Genomic DNA, 18,956 nt, shown 5'->3' with positions numbered 1-18,956 from the left:
TAACAAGTATTCATAAATTCAAACCAACAATAAGTCTAATGAAATATGTCGCTGTGCCTGGAGTTTTGTTGAAGAGAGACTGATTTCTATTCCTGTTTGAAGGGGAACCTCAGTGCCCCGCCACAGCGTCATATTAACATAAGTCGCCGTGACCAAAACAATAAAAAAAAGAAGGGCCGTCATTCATACACAACTAGATATCAGGAGCGAAACATTTGGTCTTGTTCCCACCTTCACTGGTCTCACCATTCAGCTGCCTTTTTCCTTTAAATGGACGATGCATGACCTGTGCAGTACAATGAAACGTGGGAGATCTCATTGCTTTATGGAAATAGAACGTCCAAACACAACAATTTAATTGACATCATGTGAGCAAGAAACGGGCCAGTGAAATGGTAGCAGGACTATATTTCAAAACGCCCCAGATTTCCGTGGCACCTGTTACCCTGTGGATTTAGCCTACTGCTATCTGCTCAAATGTCACACAGGCACTCATTATGCTTTACAGTTTGGTACTTCACAAATGTTATCAGTGCATTCACTTCATCTTGCTGAGTGTGCACGGGCACGCATTCGCTTCCAGCTGTACGCCTCTACAGTTGTATCGGTCTGAATTACCATAGCACTTATCATCCGGAATGGAGGCGGTCCACACCGTTTACGCTTACCCTCGCCGATCAGAAACGACCCCGCTCACCATCCCAAACATCCAGTCAATTACGCGTGATCACTTTGAAACGCGCCTGCGCTCCTAATAAAGTTATGATATTCAGCCAGCCCTTCCACGCTGCCTCCTGGCCTCTCTGCCAATACAAATGGCTGCTGTATTTCTCATCAGTGGGACTAATTAGGGAGCATGATGCAAACAGCCTCATTAAGGCCTATCTACACCATAACCCAGGCTTGCCATCACCGCTATGCTAATTGGAGCTGGAGGATTTCAGCCGCGAAGCATTCTGCCGGAGACGCGTCCATTTAGTGTGAATTTGAGGTTCACTTACATTAGCCCACCCAGGCTAGCCCACCCAGGCTAGCCCACCGGCAGAATGCCTGAAATGTGTCAATATAGTAGGCATGCGCACACCCAAACGTGGTCCATAGATTCGTTCCAGTGGAGGGCACTCTCAAAGGGAGTTTTTCTCCCGTCCATGCCGGATGTGTGAGTCAGCCTAGTCTTTCTTGCTCACTTGCCCTCTCTTGTGACCTCTTAATGCTCTCAAAGGTAGATATATCTTTCCTAAGCCGGACCAGAGATGACTATCTCACCCAAGAGAGAGAGCCAGAGAGGGAAAGAGTTAGAGAAGAGAGATGGGAAGAGGAGAAATGGATAGAGAGCCTTTAAATCAATGAGCGTCCCCGAGTAACACAGCGATTATTCAGCACACAGCCAGACAGTGATTCATTGGCCAACAGAAAGAAGAGCTAGAGCAGGCTCTCTACCAGACCAACACCATTCTGAACAGCAACATGTTCAAAGCCCTGTCCTGCATGTCCAAAACTGTCCCCCACCGCCGCTATGTCCCCCACTGCCGCAAGGACCCCCCACCTCCCCCCGCCACTATGTCGCCATGCCTTGACCGCCACACCGTTACCCCAGGTATCCACGGTTTTAGGAGAGAGGAAAAGGAAGTGCGAGCGATGGTGGTGGTACAAAATCCAAAGGACTTATGGGTAAAAGCCAGGTCTGATCCCATAGGCTAGAAGAGTTAGGGCACTAGAGAGTTTGTGCTGCTGAACCTCTATGGCAGTCCGGTGGCTAAAGACCTTGCTCTGTAGCTGAAATATTTCTTTTTGGATCCCCGGGGTGGGTGGGTGGGGGGGGGGGCTTGATCTTGTAAGTGGAGGCCTACTGGGTTCATATCGTAACATCAAGGCCCTTAACCCCACAACCTCCTCCTCTCCATCCCTTCACTGCTGCTTCACCCTGAGCTCCCCTCAGAAGTGTCTGCAGGCAGTCTGGTGGGCTGAGGTCTGAAGAGAACAGGAGACATTCAGAAGACATGGACAATGTTCGCTGTGACCATGGACAAAGAAGTTGTATCACATAAATAGGGTGCTTAACCTAGGTCGGCCCCAATCCTCCATTGATCAAAATAGGCTCTTTTAGTGTATTTAAACTGTGCAATTACAGTGTAATTATATTATATGAGTAGTGGGTATACATAATTCATGGCAGAGGCATAGCTGTTGACTTTTCCGGCCTCCGCATCAGCTAAAGGAGCTGAAGATTCAGTGCATGTACAGCGTTCTCTGTTTTACACACAGTCTGTGCTTCACATTTCTTGCAGCCAGAGGTACATTTTACAAGTGACATCCATACACCATCTGCAGTGCACACCAACCATTTAATCTCAGTCCATTTCTTAGTGATATGTCTTTTATGCATCTTGAGTTATCTGGTAGAGTTTGTAGCCTACGGTGAGAACATGTTAGAGCAGATGTTGTCAACTACTAGAGCATGGCTTTCCTGCATTTAGTCTCAATCAAAACCAGTGGCGTGCTTGGTTGACTTGTGGCCATGTGAGAGAAAAGTCGATGTGACCATTCATCTTGAATTGTCATAAAAGATGAATGGTGTTTTTTTTTGTCTTTACGGTGACATTGTGCTTTACTATGATTTTCAGTTCTTTATCTGATTTTTCAGACTTTGATTGAGCTTTAATCTAACTTTACTGATTAAGCACTTTTTCTCTGTTATGGAGAGAGGAAAGTGGTGATATGAGATGTTGTAGATTAAAATGTGGAGTTTTGGAACTACAAGTCATTTCATAATGTTTCTCAGCTTGATGTGTGTTGGTAATTGGTAAACAGTTGTGATTGAATATGCACACTACTTTTCTGTACCAGAAATGATTTAAAATGGCCCTCCCCCTGGACTTTTCCTCACTCGTAAGCTATGAAAGATGTGTGCGCCTTTGTTAAATCATGTGGATATTCAGTTTACATTAAGTTTATGTAATGGCCTGGCAGTGGGATGTTATAGTTCTGTTGGCTGTAGTATGTGTGTGTTTCCATGCGGTTGTCATGCGTCATATTGGAAATAACTATATGGTACATAGATGTTCATAACTGGACAGCACTAAAGTAAAGTACTTTGTTATAGATTAATTTGGTATACGGCTCTTTCGCTGAGAACAGAAAATGTGTCAGGTTTATGTATCAGGGCTATTTTTCACTTTCTTCTAATCAGGGGCTGATTAAACCTCAGCCACTAACCAAAGATGATTATGTCGAAAACAAGTTTGGCAGTACATTAGCCCTCCAGCCCCCCAAACACAATATGCCTACCGTTGCATATTCACCACCTCATGCTCCTCAGGGATATTAGGACCGGGATAGACCCAGCCATTCAGAGCTCTGCCGGGGGAATCGGTCGGTTGTCACAGGGAGCTGCAGTTGGTCAACGCTGTCTCAGTGGAGTGGACGGGTCCAGAACAATGCCCTGTCTCAAACACTAATTAGAGTCCCGGGAAAAGCGGCGGCTTGACACAGTTGGGATCTCTGGTCATTACACGGTTGGGATCTCTGGTCATTACACGGTTGGGATCTCTGGTCATTACACGGTTGGGATCTCTGGTCGTTCCCCACTGTGACAGATGATGACTCACGTCAGACACCTCTACAGTCTTATTATGATCCTTGTTAGTCGACTGTCAGATCTCCACAGATCTGGAATGTTCTGCTTTCATTTCAAAGGTTATGCAATACAGGTAGCCTGGTGAACCTGGAGTACAGCAGGCTAATAACAATGTGACCAGTCATAATTAGCTTTCAGATGTAGAGCTAGCCCTGAGCTATAACATTTACACAGTATCGGCCACTCTACTGCAGCTTAGGTATAAGGCATTGACCAGTATTATTAAACCATTCAAACGTTACCATGGTCCACTCAATTTTGGACCTCATCGTATCACTGTGATTAGTCACATCAGTGTAACTTAGCAGAGCAGATCACCCGTGTCAGCTGTTCCTTAAGTACTGTGATCACCTCATGACCCGACGAAGATCCTTTTATGATGGAAACGTTGCCACTTTGTTGCGTCTAATTTAACTTCTTTGTTGGAACACTACCAGGGTTGCTGGCTTTATCTGTCATTCCCATAGTTTTTTTGTGCGGCACCTGACAAGCTGGATTGTGGATGTTTTCACCTCCCTATAAGTGTTCAGACACTTTGCCATGACACTCCGAATTGGGCTCAGATGCTTTGTGTCTTTTGATCATCCTCGAGATGTCTCTAAAACTTGGTTAGAGTGCACCTGGGGCAAATTCAGTTGATTGGACATGATTTGGAAAAGGGACACAACTGGCTTAATAAGGTCCTACCCTTCGCAGTGCGTGTCAGAGCAAAAACCGAGTCATGAAATACAAGGAACTCTTCATAGACCCTTGTAAATGCACTAGAAGCTAAGGAACAACAAGCTAACAAATGTTTTCATAGCCTTTTTTGCACATTTTTACCAAGGGTGCCAATAGTTGTGAAGGGCACTGTATGCATTCTAACATTCAGATGTGTCTCTTGACTCTGAATGCAGCTAAAATACACGATCTGTCATGTGCTTAGTTAGACACTTAATTTCACCTGTGCTGGATGCCTTGTTAGCCAGGATGTCGTTCATCTGTTGAGGCCCAGCTGGTGTTAAGGAGATGCCAGTGCAATTCTACAGCTGGAATGAGAGACCAGAGAGAGCAACACCTGTAGTTGTTCTCTGCCTTTTCAAAGCCTATCATCCTATTGTTCCTATTGTGTCTATTTGTCTTTTCTCCTCTTCTGATTTCACTCCCTAACCTGTGTTGGTGGGGGTTATTATCTGGGGCGGAGGGTGTTTTTTACGACCCATATTTCCAGTCATTTGATGACTTGCACTGGACACCCCTACGAGAGCTATTCCAGAACCTAATATTTAAGGAACCATTGTTTCCCTGCATGCTGCTACTGTATAATGAATCATGGATAAGATAACTAATACAAGCCGACATACTCATCTGCTCGTTCATAGGCCGGCCTTCTGACATCATCACACTCCCTCATCTGATTGGTCAGGTAAGCCGGCTTCTGATATCACTCCCTCATCTGATTGGTCAGGTAGGCCGGCTTTCTGATATCTCTCCCTCATATGATTGGTCAAGTAGGCTGGCCTTCTGACATCACTCCCTCATCTTATTGGTCCGGTAATCCGGCCTTCTGACATCACTCTCTCATCTGATTGGTCAAGTAGGCTGGCCTTCTTGCCTTCAGCACACTCCCTCATCTGATTGGGCAGGTAATCCAGCCTTCTGATATCACTTCCTCATCTGATTGGTCAGATAGGCCGGCCTTCTGATATCATCACACTCCCTCATCTGATTGGTCAGGTAGGCCGGCCTTCTGAGTTCTTCACACACCCTCATCTTGTTGGTCAGGTAGGCAGGCCTTCTGACATCATCACATCCTTCATCTGATTGGTCAGGTAGGCTGGCCTTCTGACTTCATCACACGCCCTCATCTGGTTGGTCAGGTAGGCAGGCCTTCTGACATCATCACATCCCTTATCAGATTAGTCAGGTAGACAGGCCTTCTGACTTCAACATACTCTCTCATCTGATTGGTCAGGTTGGCAGCCTTACCACTGTGGCTGTTGTAACTAGTGACAACAGACACCGTTGAGTAATTTCTCACTTGATGCATGGATCCAGTGTGCTGATCTACCACGGGGAAGGACAGCGCTGACATCTGTCTAACTATATACCTCATGTGCCTCATTTAACAATGAAGGACTGTATCCTATGGACTACCCACCATAAATGGCCTCTGTACGTACCTCTGCCTTTCAGTCCACCAGGGAACCATTCTGTTATGATCATGCTGCTTTGTCTTTTTATTTGAAGTGCTGCAGGTGGATAGCAGGTGCTCCCATGAGCACTCATATTGATTGACCTTGTTTTGAGAAAGTGAAGAGAAGAGTCAGTCGGAAAGTTCTCTCATTTATCGGCCCATGATGTGGATTCTTTATCAACATTTTGTGGCAGTGCTGATAGAGTAGTTCAAAAATTAATTGGATTTGAAAATGTTGAAGAGGTTCCTGATAAGCTTTTGTAACCCCCCCCCCCCCCCCACATCTATTTAAATCTTTATCTCAACTGTGGATCAGTGCAAGGCAAGCTCCAGTCAGATTGATGACTCACTGATATAGAATGATGGTTCACAAACATGTTATTTTTTTTCTTGCTGCTTCTTCCTCCCTGCCTCTGCCAGCCCCTCGCTTTGTTTATTGTTTTTCATTTGTGTTCTGGTACTCGTTGGAGATGGACACAGATATGTTTACTGTACACTTAACAAGTGTCAACCACTCAGATGCCGTATGAGGCGTAAAGCGTGCAGTCACCCGCTAATTCAATCATCACTGATTTGCATCCAGTCGTTCCATTACTTCAGGGGGTCCGTAGCTGCACCTGAAGAAAGGGAAGTGTTCATGTTGAATTAGCAAGGCAGAGAGGATTTAGTTTGTTTGTTTTTCTTACCAAACAATAGTTAGGGGCATATATTTACGAGACAGTGTCTTTTGACGTGAGCCTACATTGTCCAGCTCTGAGTGTGGACACAGGCGGGTGGGTGCACAGTGCCTGTGTTCTGTGACCCGGTTGTGGTCATGTATTCTGGGCTGAAGTCGAGCGTTATCACTGGCGCCTGGAATCTGGGACTCGGTTGTGGTCATGTATTCTGGGCTGAAGTCGAGCGTTATCACTGGCGCCTGAAATCTGGGACTCGGTTGTGGTCATGTATTCTGGGCTGAAGTCGAGCGTTATCACTGGCGCCTGAAATCTGGGACTCGGTTGTGGTCATGTATTCTGGGCTGAAGTCGAGCGTTATCACTGGCGCCTGGAATCTGGGACTCGGTTGTGATCATGTATTCTGGGCTGAAGTCGAGCGTAATCACTGGTGCCTGGAATCTGGGACCCGGTTGTGATCATGTATTCTGGGCTGAAGTTGAGCGTTATCACTGGTGCCTGGAATCTGGGACTCGGTTGTGATCATGTATTCTGGGCTGAAGTCGAGCGTTATCACTGGTGCCTGGATTCTGTGATCTGGTTGTGGTAATGTATTCTGGGCTGAAGTCGAGCGTTATCACTGGTGCCTGGATTCTGTGATCTGGTTGTGATCATGTATTCTGGGCTGAAGTCGAGCGTAATCACTGGCGCCTGGAATCTGGGACTCGGTTGTGATCATGTATTCTGGGCTGAAGTCGAGCGTTATCACTGGTGCCTGGATTCTGTGATCTGGTTGTGGTAATGTATTCTGGGCTGAAGTCGAGCGTTATCACTGGTGCCTGGATTCTGTGATCTGGTTGTGATCATGTATTCTGGGCTGAAGTCGAGCGTAATCACTGGTGCCTGGAATCTGGGACCCGGTTGTGATCATGTATTCTGGGCTGAAGTCGAGCGTTATCACTGGTGCCTGGATTCTGTGATCTGGTTGTGGTAATGTATTCTGGGCTGATGTGGAGCATTATCACTTGGGCCTGGGCCTTTTCAGCTCAAAATCCCTGCCTCCACTTGGCCCTAAGCCTTGAAGAATTGCAGATCAGACATTTTTGGATAGATATAAAGAGTGATGTAGGAGAGCTTCCACAATATCACATATACCTTAGAGTTATGGCTGAGGGTAGGGTTGTACAAGGGTTTTATAGTTTCTCATTGGAAACACATCTTCTAATTATATCACATGACCAATTAATCTAGGCTGCCATAAATGCAAAATCATCCCAACATTTTGCACAGCTTCTCTGGTTGGCCTACTAATTAACAAAAGACGCAATATGTTAATTCTTCCTAAATATGGTCCTTAACTGCATTACAAATATTCATCCAATAAACGGTCAGAGCCCTCTGGGCTGTTGGTTCTTTATGGTCATTCCACAATGATATTGTGAGACTGCATGGTGCCTGCCCACACACATGCTGTGACTATACCCAGAAAACAGCCCAGGCAGGGTGGTGTCCTGACCTCTGAACTCTTTGGTTCTCAGAGGAGGCCCACTCCACCGCTGATGTGTTAATTATGTTTAAGGGCCCGTATGATTAGAACCATCGACCGTCATTAGAACCATCGACCGCACTTTTGATGACTACTTTCTAATGCCAATTATAAGACCCGTATCAGAAATCCATGCATTTTATATATTGTACCACAGTTATGTAGAGACATGTTTCACAGTTTGTCAGTGCGTAGAGTAACCAGAAGCTTCATCAGATGCTCTTCTCTGCGGTTATGACCTTCTCTGCTTCCGTGATAGCCCCTTTTCAATCTGTATTACATGGTCATCTCTTTGGTGTATGCTGGATTATTTGTTCCTGTAGACCGTATCAAATTAAAATACTGTTCTTCTCTGATTAGCCTGGAAATGAATGTGTTGCTAAAGACTCTCCCCTGACAGTCCTCCACTTCCTCCTGCATCACATCGCTGTGTGGGAACCTGGAATGAATTAGCAACGCATTGTTTTCTACCTCTCCTTGGCATAGAAATCACTTTGTTTAATACATCAGTTGCCACCAAGTGCTTATGTGCATATATTCAGCCTAAAACCACAAAGAACAAGCAACGCAGATGTTGAAGCACCATGGCTAGGAAAAAGCCCCTGAAAAGGCATGAACCTGGGAAGAAATCCCCAAAGGAGCCCAGCTCCAAGAATTGGCCAGTCCTTTTCCTACTTTGCCGGACGTTGTAAGAAATCATCAAGACGTTCAAAATGGTCAGATGATCAGCAAGTTGAAAATCGTTACTCCTCACTTGGCTTTTCGTAGTCGGCATTGAAAAGTAATCACGCTGGGTTTCATATTAAGATTCAGTCCGACTGACCTTTTCTCTTTTACTTCAGGTCAGTGCTATACTAACACACTGAAAAAATCCAATTCGGGTCGGACATATTGTTTTCAGCCCCCCTATCAACATTTAATATCTGTGTATCCATGAATATTTTTCCACCTCCATTTTAGATTCCTTTATATTTCCTTAGCTCATGGACAAGCCCTCTAGGTAGGACAAACCAGAGCTGATGCAATGCCACTACAGAACTCTCTAGGCTAAACATTGTTGTTTTCTCACTATTGCAGGTCACTATTCACCCTGGAAGACCCCTAAACAGGTAACATGCATTGTCTTCCGAGCCCGAGCTCCCATTAATTCTAAATGATCTCATCTAACTTCCCAAAGTGGCTGCACTGTGCATATGTGTTGCAGTTTCTCTGACTGACTTTAGAAAATAGACAACTGTCTTTATGTACTGTATATCTAACACATCTTCTGTGGATGACTACTGTATTCTGCCCCCCTCCCGTATTAACTGTGGTGCTGTTGTCATGGGTCAGCTGCTGCTCTATCCTGGCAATGAGCCGGAACCTTCTTCCTGCTGTTACATGCAGAGGAAATGGTTAAGTGGCCCTCTCATTGATTTAGAATTACCAGACTCATACTGCAAGCCAGATGGGCCACAAATTAAATTTGATATTGCAAACTACTAAACCAGATATCCTTCTAGTAATTCTATATCTATGATCCAGACTGGGTTGGCATGGTCACTTTAACATCCCATTCTTCTCTCAGCTCCTCTTGATCTCTGATAGAGAGGGAGTGAGAGAATCCTTTTCTATTGGTCATACATCCAGATATGATCACTCATCCATTCTTTCCTATCTTTTATTCTTTTATCTCGAAGATGCTATTAATCTATTACTAACTTAGCATTTGTTTTCTTATCATATATTAATCTATGACTAACTTAACATCTTTTCCTGATTGTCTATTGATCTATTACTAACTTAGCATTATTTCCTGATTGTCTATTGATCTATTACTAACTTAACATTATTTCTGGATTGTCTTTTGGTCTGATACTAACAGCATTGTTTCCTGATTATCTATTGATCTGATACTAGTTTTGTCATTACTTTATTTTCCATTATGACACAATATCTAAATGTTGTATTGTCATTTAGAATATATCAAGCTGAGGTATAGACTTCTGGGTCTGTGGACTATCTACTACGTTATCTATAACCCTTTACATTATAACCCTTTACATTATAACACTTTACATTATAACCCTTTACATTATAACACTTTACATTATAACCCTTTACATTATAACCCTTTACATTATAACCCTTTACATTATAACCCTTTACTGTAACATTGCCTCCTTGCCTCCTGTGTGGGCTATATTTACAAACACTTGAGTGTGTTTACTCCATTCACTTTAGAACCCCCAACCCCCCCCCCCCCAAAAAAAACAATACATGACAATACATTAAAATATGAAACAGGTAAATGTCAGAACTTTTTTAAAGTCCTGCCTTTTCAAAATACTTTTGTAGGCTTCTGAGTTTGGTTTAGGGTTTGGGTTTAGGTTAGGGGATAGTGAACCTTGATTTCTGGTTTTCTGTTCCCCACAAGAGTAGAACTAATTAGAACTTGTGTGTGTCAGAGAGAAAGAGAGGCTGAGCAAGAGAGGAAACCGAAAGATAAACAGAGAGATGAAGACCGAGAGACAGACAGACAGTGATAGTGAGACATAGCAATAGAGACACAGAGAGAGACAAAGCCAGAGAGATGTGTTAGCGTGCACATGCCTGTTTGCATCCCATTTCATGCTACTTCATCTTCCAGAGTGATATCTGCACAATTGCTAACCATCTTCTGATTCCGGCTCATTTGTAGAGTTCTGCAGATCATAACAATCAACATATCTAAGCCCCTTATTTTTCTTTTGCTCCTTATTTTACCTAAGTTACAGTTTTTAAAACTCTGTAACAGATTAGTGGTAATTCAGAATTTGAGCTCCTAGGTTAAAATTATGCAGAAAGGCAAGCAGTGCAGTAACATAAGCGTTTTGCTTTCACTCAGTTTCCCCCTAGCAAGCATGTGTTCCTCTGCACACACTGAGCTGTGATGGTAAAAAGACAAAAAAGGCTCTAGAATCCCAGTGGCTGCCAACCGCCCTGAACAAAGATCAGCCCAGGTTTAATTGGCAATCACAATTTCCAGGACGATTTCTGTAGACCAAAGAATCATAGCCCAGAGGATCCAGTACAGATAGACTAGCGGACATCTGTAATTGTGGCACAAATCCTAATGATGCCCTCCCTCCCAAAATCAGTTGGTTGAAAGGCCTGGGCATAGTTTGTGTGCAGTATCATATCATGAGTTCATAGTAAACTGAAATATGTCCAACTTTTACTGTTTGTAAAAATCGGACCTGGGTTCAATTACCTGTGTATTTCTGTATCTCGCATTTTCCAGTGTACGTGTTTTAAAATACGTTTGATGTGTATTTCCTAATGACATATAGAACTATTTTGATGTGTATGTGAGAGTATTAGAGCTGTTTGGAATAGAATTTGAACTGGTTATTACTGGTTATTCCCAGACCAGTTTTGCGTGTAGGTCACACAATGTCCATACAGCCATAAAAGGGTTGGTAGTCCAATGACCCAAATGCAGAACCACACCGAAGTCAGTACACTTTTTCACAGTAACATTCGCTAGCAAAGCTGGTGGACAGAAACACTGAGACGTCGTTAAATCAAGGAACTCCGTCAAACATCTGTTTGTATTGTATAACTGAATAAATGGTCTTAATACTTATGTACATTAAATATTTACAAGTAAATATTTATTTTAACTGAATTGGGACATTTCTAAAAATGGGTTTTCACTTAGTCATTATGGGATGTTGTGTTTACCTCATTCATAACACAGGCAGGGAAAGGCTAAGTACATTTCCTTGCAATGGGAGGGAGCACAAAGTAATAAGGGTGCCAATAATCTTTACACTTAATTTTTGGGGAAATCCATTTATAATTTAAGATTTATTATTTCCTTTCAATCATTAATGAACTACAATATATTCTACATGTTGTGAAATGACAATATAGCTCATTAACTCAGTAGTTCATTTTATACAGGCTTTTATTACAATCTTTAAGGATGAATATAATTGGAGGTTATATATATATATATACTGTGTATTTTGTTTTGGTGTGTTGAAAATACACTATGTAACATATTAAATTAGGTTTGAAGGTATGTACAAATGGTCATGGACCTATACATTTTGTTAATAGGTTCCTTTATCTGGCGCGCATAAGAATTTTGACCAACAAATTGGAAAGGTATAGAAATATTGTGCGGTCCTGTGTTGAATTTCAAAATCGCAATGTGTCCCTTGAGCCAAAAACATGCCTAAAAGTACTTTAAAGTGTCTGGCTGTCTATGACTAAACGAGACTGAGGGAGTAGTTTGGAGATACAGAGAGAAGGACAGAGAGGGGGGCAGGGGGGGGGGCAGAGAGCGAGAAGGACAGAGATAGCGAGAGAAAGAGAGATGAAGAGGCAAGGACAGACAGAGAGAGAGAAGGAAAGAGGGATAGAGAAAGACAATTCAACTCCTTTCAATAAAACTTTATTTATCCCTCTCAGGGGCAGTTAGGGAAAGCATTGTCAGGTTATGTAGTCCTCATAATATAAATGGAGGGGGAGTGACAGTACTGTAGTCTGGTCCCAGACTTAATAAGATCCCCTGACTGTCACCCGGCCATTAAAGGAACAGACACTCAGACATTGTCTTAGATCAATAGCAGACATCGGTGGAACCGAATATGGGGAACAATTTGACATTGCCTCAGTTTGATGGAACCCAATGAATTGGCAGTGTTACAACCACTGCTATGAATGCTCAGGGACCATTGTAAACCGGCCTTGATTTCAAACAGAATATTGGTACAAGGGGTTGTCATTGTCAGTTTCTGCCACATCCCTGTGATCCCGTCATCAGCGTGTAATGTGCAATATCGTCTCGGCGCCACAAAACAATCAGCTTCAGTATGGTAGCTGACGCTTGTACGGCACATAAAAAGGAGTGCAACATGTCAAAACAGGTCATAGCAAGTCACTACAAATGATCACAATGGCAGCCTGCTCACAGTTCTTTTCAAAGGGAATACAAATTATTCATTACAGTAGAACCATTTATTTGTTCTTTCTAGTTTGCATGAAAGCATACAGGGAGGTGTGTTTTTTCATTAAGCGCCGCTGTGTGTAATTGGGAGCATCCCGCCTGCTGTGACCCCGGCACTGCTTGCTTTTCTGCACTGTCAAAATTCCATCACAGACATCGACGCCACAATATCTGTGGTAAAATCTCAGAAAACCCACAGACTGCGGGGGGAGGGATGTATTGCTGTGTGTTTTGCCCCTTCTAGCATGCTCTATACGGTCTCAGTCCGCCATATGATATTTCAGCCAGGCCCCTAGACCTTGTGCCAGCTATGTCCATTCGCTCGCCTTCCTCTGCCGACGGTAGTGGCTCACTGGCATATTTAATATGCTCCCCTCCCTCCCAGCAGCCAGAGACGTTGTGCTTGTGCGACTCTCTCTCTTTCTCCCTCCACATAATTAACACGCCGCCTATCCGGACCTGCTTTTAATAAGCCTTGGCATCCTTTCTTTTTCTTCCTCACCTCTATTAATCGGTGTTTTTGCTATTACTTCACGCCGGCTGGCTGGTGCTCATTTTGCTTTGTTGTGTCGATGACTCCTACTGCCGTAAGACAGCCGTAGTGAGAGATGGAGGCCTGGAAAGGGATGTCGGTAGAGCTCTGTCCTCATCAGTACCCTGTTTGTAGTTTGCTAATTGCTTTCATCGGATTTGTCTAAGATAGCTGGAGATCTTTGTCAAGGCGGTTAGGCTGGTCAGTGAGTTGGGGGGGGGGGGGGGGGGTTGGGTGAGAACCAGGGTAGGGGTGGAGGTGAGTGAAGCCATGCCCTGATGTCTGATGTGTTTCCAGGTGTTGGAGCAGTGGGACGCAGCCCAGGGTCAGGGAGGGGACCAGGGCAGCCCCCAGACCAGCCTGTCTGCCCCTGTTGTCCCCTACAACGCCCCTTTTCCGACCCTCCATCTCCACAGGGCCTCAGCCCTAGACTCTGCCCTCCCAGAGGGCTTTGATCTGAGCAGGCCTGATCCCTATGACCTCTATGAGAAGTCCAGGGCTATCTATGAGAGTAGTAGGCGTAAGTACTGGAAACACTACAACTACTACAACAACAACCACTACAACTACAACAACCAAAACAGCAACTACCACAACGACCGCTACAACAACAGGAACCACAAAAACAACAACCACCACTACAACAACAACCAAAACGACAACTACCACAACAACCACTACAACAGCAGGAACCACCAAAACAACAACCACCACCCTAAACACTATAACAACCACCGCAATAAGAGAAACCACTAAAATCAAAACAATATCCACCACCACAACCTTTGCAACCACATCAACAACTACAATAACCACAACAACACACACACACACACACAAACAAACACTCATACACAACCAAATACACACAGCTAAGCTCCTTGAGTTATCATAGCCCTTTATATCATGATAGACCGTCTTTGTTTTAGTAGCTGTAAACCCCCAATATTCTTTTCTTTGGGAAACAGTCAGAGTTGTGCAGAATGAGCTCTTTTATGTTGGTGTTACGTGTGCACATAAATATGATGGAGTATGACATTGGTGAATCCCAGGAGTGGTGTCCACGGACTCAGGACTGGATGTTGTCAGCTTCCTATCTGGTTCGGGCACTCACGTTGGGGGCGTTGCTGATCTCTGTCTCCGGTTGATGTTCTTCCTGAGTGCCTAATCAAAGAATCTTTTTGTCCTGGAATATCTAAACCTGGCGACCTTATTTCGCCTTAAACCTGTCAATCCAACAAAAATATTTCTGCCGTTATGTCTCCTCAATGGTCAGAGGTACTATTGTCGTTTATTCTCCGGTCACTGAACATTGGACACCATGGTCTGAGGTTGGAAAGCGTTGCTAGTGGCAGTGCTACTCTTTGCAAGTTTATTGATGCACCATAGATAGTCAGCGGTTTATTTGCAAGGGTCTGTCCACCTCGGGTAGACACAATGGTCGAATCTCTGTGGTGCCTAGTACACAATAGGCTACCCTAGATAGACACTGAGGATAGGGGAGCTGTGTGCACATTTACATAACAGCATTTATTATAGAAGACAGGCCTGTCAGAAGAACTCCAAGTCAAACTCTTCCTGTCTCTCTCTCTCTCTCTCTCAGTCTCTTTCTTTGTGTCTAACTCTCTCAGTCTTTCTCTTTCTTTCTCTCTATCTCTCTCCTTCCTTTTTAAATGGTATAGTGTTCAGTTTAGCGTTAAGTATCAGTCCCCTCCGAGACATACCCCCTAAGTGCTATCCACTGTTAGGCTACACTTCCACACTGATCAGACTGGGCCGGGTTAACTGGGTTGAGGCATCCCGCGCTTGTGCTTCAGAGGTCTGGCTCGTCTGGGTCATGAGCTTTGGTCTGTTCCTGTAACCGTGTATATCTAGTACTGTTCCCAATATAACCTGGAGACAAACACAGGTTGTTAGGGGAGAAATGTAACCGTACTCCACAACCATAGACACAAAAAGTCACTGTAACGTCCACTGAATGGTAATATCTTTGCCTAATTATATGCCTGTGTTCAAGTCAGTGTGCATAGAAGATAGCTATAGCATTGCTAGGGAGCCGGAGACTCAGTTGTAAAATGTAGGTGGACCGTAAACCCACAATCCCTAATACACCAACATGGGTGGATATTTTTCCACAAAACCAACTGATATAATGGGTTCTGTGGTAATACTTTTGTCCGTCAGTCCCTTTTCTGTGGCATCTGTGTTTTCAGAGCACTCACCGGTCCCCATGATATCACCAGCTCAAAATAGAGCCTATTTTTCATTGCAGTCCCTTTGCTTTGCTTAGCTTCATTTCACAGGACTGGTTTTACAGGGTAATGAAAATCACTATGCCTCAAATCATAATTATATATATATATTTAAACCAGCAAAGGCTTGATTGCAGATGAGTGTCTGCTCCCCCTACACACGCTGTAAATAAAAACATGTCTGTCCCAGGGTAAGCACTTCTTCTCCTCCGTATAATGGATGATGATGTACAAACTGTGCAGACATGGTGCTGAGGTGTTTGTTTATTTCTTTCCTGCTCTTGCCTAGCCTGACAGTCTGTTGGAGGTGTGTGTGTTAGTGTCTGTGTGTGTGGTATTTTTGTTTATGGGTGCTTCCTCAATCTCCCTCCCTCCCCATACAGAGCCAGGCCTGCCAAGGACCACCTTCTCTGTGGACTCTTCAGGTATGTACGGTGGCCTGGAGGGACACTCACCTACAGGCAGGAATAATGGGAGTTATTCCAATTATTTTCAATGTGAAGCATTTAATTTGATTATACATTATAAAATGTGAGCTTCCCTCTCTAAACGAAATAGACACAAGACTATCCAATGGTGTTCTGAGGCCCACAGGTTTCATGGGTCTTTTCTGTTTTCGGGGCCCCAGAGGGAGAGTACCAGGAGGTGGAGGTCCACCTGAGAAGGCAGAAGTCTGGGTTCGGTTTCCGTATACTAGGGGGTGACGACGCAGGACAACCAGTGAGTCCGGATGCTCGTGAAAAGGCTCGTATGGGATGGGCGTGGAACCCTGTCATTTCTTCCCTCTCTAACACCCCACACACACACACACACACACACACACACACACGTTTAAGCCACAAACCTGACTAATGACAAGCTCCTGCTGCTACTGTAGATGTTTAAGGGAACTTAGCCCAATCATGCAGATGGGAACTTAGCCCAGGCCTGCGGATGGGAACTTAGCCCAAGAATGCAGATGGGAACTTAGCCCAGGCCTGCGGATTGGATCTTAGCCCAAGCATGCAGATGGGAACTTAGCCCAAGAATGCAGATGGGAACTTAGCCCAAGAATGCAGATGGGAACTTAACCCAAGCATGCAGATGGGAACTTAGCCCAGGCCTACGGATGGGATCTTAGCCCAAGCCTGCGGATGGGATCGGAGCGACGCGATCCATGTACACGCGTGCTGAGGTTACAGACGGATTTGCTGCGGACGCTCGGCGTGCTTTGTCAACCAGATTTTGATCTGTCTAGGTTCAGACATCAAACGCAACATATTGGCTAAACAATTATTTTAGAGAACTATGGACAGCAATGGACATACCATGTCAACGTCTTCTGCTCCTCCGTGGTAACTCACCGACGTCACATGACTGTGTTTGCGATACAACTGATAACAACATCAACACAGTAATATTATTAATAGCAATCCCCACCGGCTATTAGCAAGGTACACGGTACCTATTCCCCCCTACAGAAGGAAACACAGAACCAAACATGTAGAGTTAGGGGTGGTGGGTGGACATGTTCATACAACCATCGGCATTGAGAGACCTGACGATTAAATAGACAGGTATGAAATCTGCTACTGTGATGGGAGCGATACAGGAGTCAGCTGATGAATTGCAGGGCCAATGACCACTCAGGTTTCCTGGCTGATCTGGCCATGCTAAAGTATCCCATTTTCTGCCTAGTAGCTGTCATTGCAGTTCATTCTAGACCAGGCAAGAGTAAGCCACCATGTAATCTCTCACTTCTACGGGCAGAAAATGTAAAGCCCTGGATAAAAATGTGTTTTAAATGCTTATTTGATAGCGAAGGTCACATTCAACCCGCTGACTCTTAAGTATTGTTCCTAGAGAAATTGGATATGCCTCTGTTAACAGAGAACTTTATTTGGATGAAACTTTACTGTAGTCCTGAAGGCAGCGCTCTGATTGGTCCATCCAGCCTTCAGACCCGACCCCTATGCATTCTGATTGGTCCGGTTTCCATAAACAGATCCTGATTGGGGCTATCATAGAGAAGAGCCCCGCGGACAGAGACGGGCGCTTGCGGCCGGGTGATGAGCTCATCCTTGTGGACGGCATCCCGGTGGCGGGGAAGCCCCACCGCTACGTCATCGACCTGATGCACGGCGCCGCCCGTAACGGACAGGTCAACCTCACCGTCAGGAGGAGACTGCAGGGCCCAGGTGAGGGGGTGGGAGGGGACGGATCTGGGATCCCTTCGCCAGAACCACCACCTCCTAACTATTAGGGAGGAAATGGTCTGAGGTTGGGAAGTGTGACGTGACGTCTCCCTCAGAGGACACTTCACAGGTCTCATCCTCCTAAATGGACTGATGTGCTGCTGTCTTGTACAGTGAAATGTAGAGCTGAAAGAATATGTTCATGTGTGTTGCACCCCCCTGCGCGCACACACACACACACACACACACACTTTCCCCCTCAGATCTTCCTGTTCCCTTATGCCAGCTAAGCTCCAGCTGCATCTGGTATCTGTTGAGCTCCCATCTCCCCTCCCTCCCCATGTCTCCCCTCCCCTCCCTCCCCATGTCTCCCCTCCCCTCCCTCCCTCCCCATGTCTCCCCTCCCCTCCCTCCCGCCCTCCCCATGCCCCCGCCCCACCATCCTTCAGTTTCCCCTCCCCCTCTCTATCTCCGTACCTCCCTGTCTCCATCTCGTTTCCCATCATGAAAGGCTAAGACTGTCTGACTCATCCCTGTCTGGCAGCTATGGTCCTGCCTCCTTTCATCCCTGTCTGACCTTTGATTCAAAGGAACACTTTAGGAGGTGTCAAGACCGCCCCCCCCCACCCCCCCCCCGAGGTTACTCCCTCTCTCTAGTCTCAGTGTTTTCAGTTCCACCTTGATGACAGGAGACATGACGTTTGTTATCCTGTTCTACCAACATCTTTATTTAGGCAGGGTCATTTTTGTCATTAGAGATCGTATCTACAGCTTTCGTCAAAGAGTCAAAAGCTTAAAAGTCGAATAAATGCCACAGTAAACAGATATGGTGTGAGAGAAGCTATGAGGGAATGCTGATTAGCGATGAGCTAACAAGCTGAGATCCCTCTCTGTTTGGCCTCTCATCTCATCTGGTAGCCAGTCCAGACAGTGCCATTTGTCCACAAATGACTACTGGACTGTATTGTGTATCATCAGCCCTCTCTCAGCTCAGCCCTCTGTCGCCCC

General features: G+C 45.0%; 1 protein-coding gene across 7 annotated transcripts in view; it reads left to right on the top strand.

Annotated features, from left to right (window-relative positions):
• magi2a (membrane associated guanylate kinase, WW and PDZ domain containing 2a) overlaps positions 1–18,956 on the top strand; it is a 200,797-nt gene that overhangs the window by 165,861 nt on the left and 15,980 nt on the right. For 3 of the 7 annotated variants that reach the window (XM_034290052.1, XM_010892581.3, XM_020042949.3), the window contains 5 exons: positions 9,090–9,121; positions 13,820–14,042; positions 16,158–16,199; positions 16,403–16,494; positions 17,759–17,951. In XM_034290052.1, coding sequence (XP_034145943.1) covers positions 9,090–9,121; positions 13,820–14,042; positions 16,158–16,199; positions 16,403–16,494; positions 17,759–17,951 — 582 coding nt within the window. Of the gene's footprint in view, positions 1–9,089; positions 9,122–13,819; positions 14,043–16,157; positions 16,200–16,402; positions 16,519–17,758; positions 17,952–18,956 lie in introns of all 7 variants that reach the window. The other 4 variants (XM_034290051.1, XM_034290050.1, XM_010892578.4 and 1 more) reach the window with 2 other exon arrangements.

Source organism: Esox lucius, chromosome 23 (genome assembly GCF_011004845.1).
Source record: "Esox lucius isolate fEsoLuc1 chromosome 23, fEsoLuc1.pri, whole genome shotgun sequence".
Taxonomy (NCBI): domain Eukaryota; kingdom Metazoa; phylum Chordata; class Actinopteri; order Esociformes; family Esocidae; genus Esox; species Esox lucius.
Note: the sequence above shows the minus strand (reverse complement) of the source record. Positions and strands in the feature narration are given on the sequence as shown.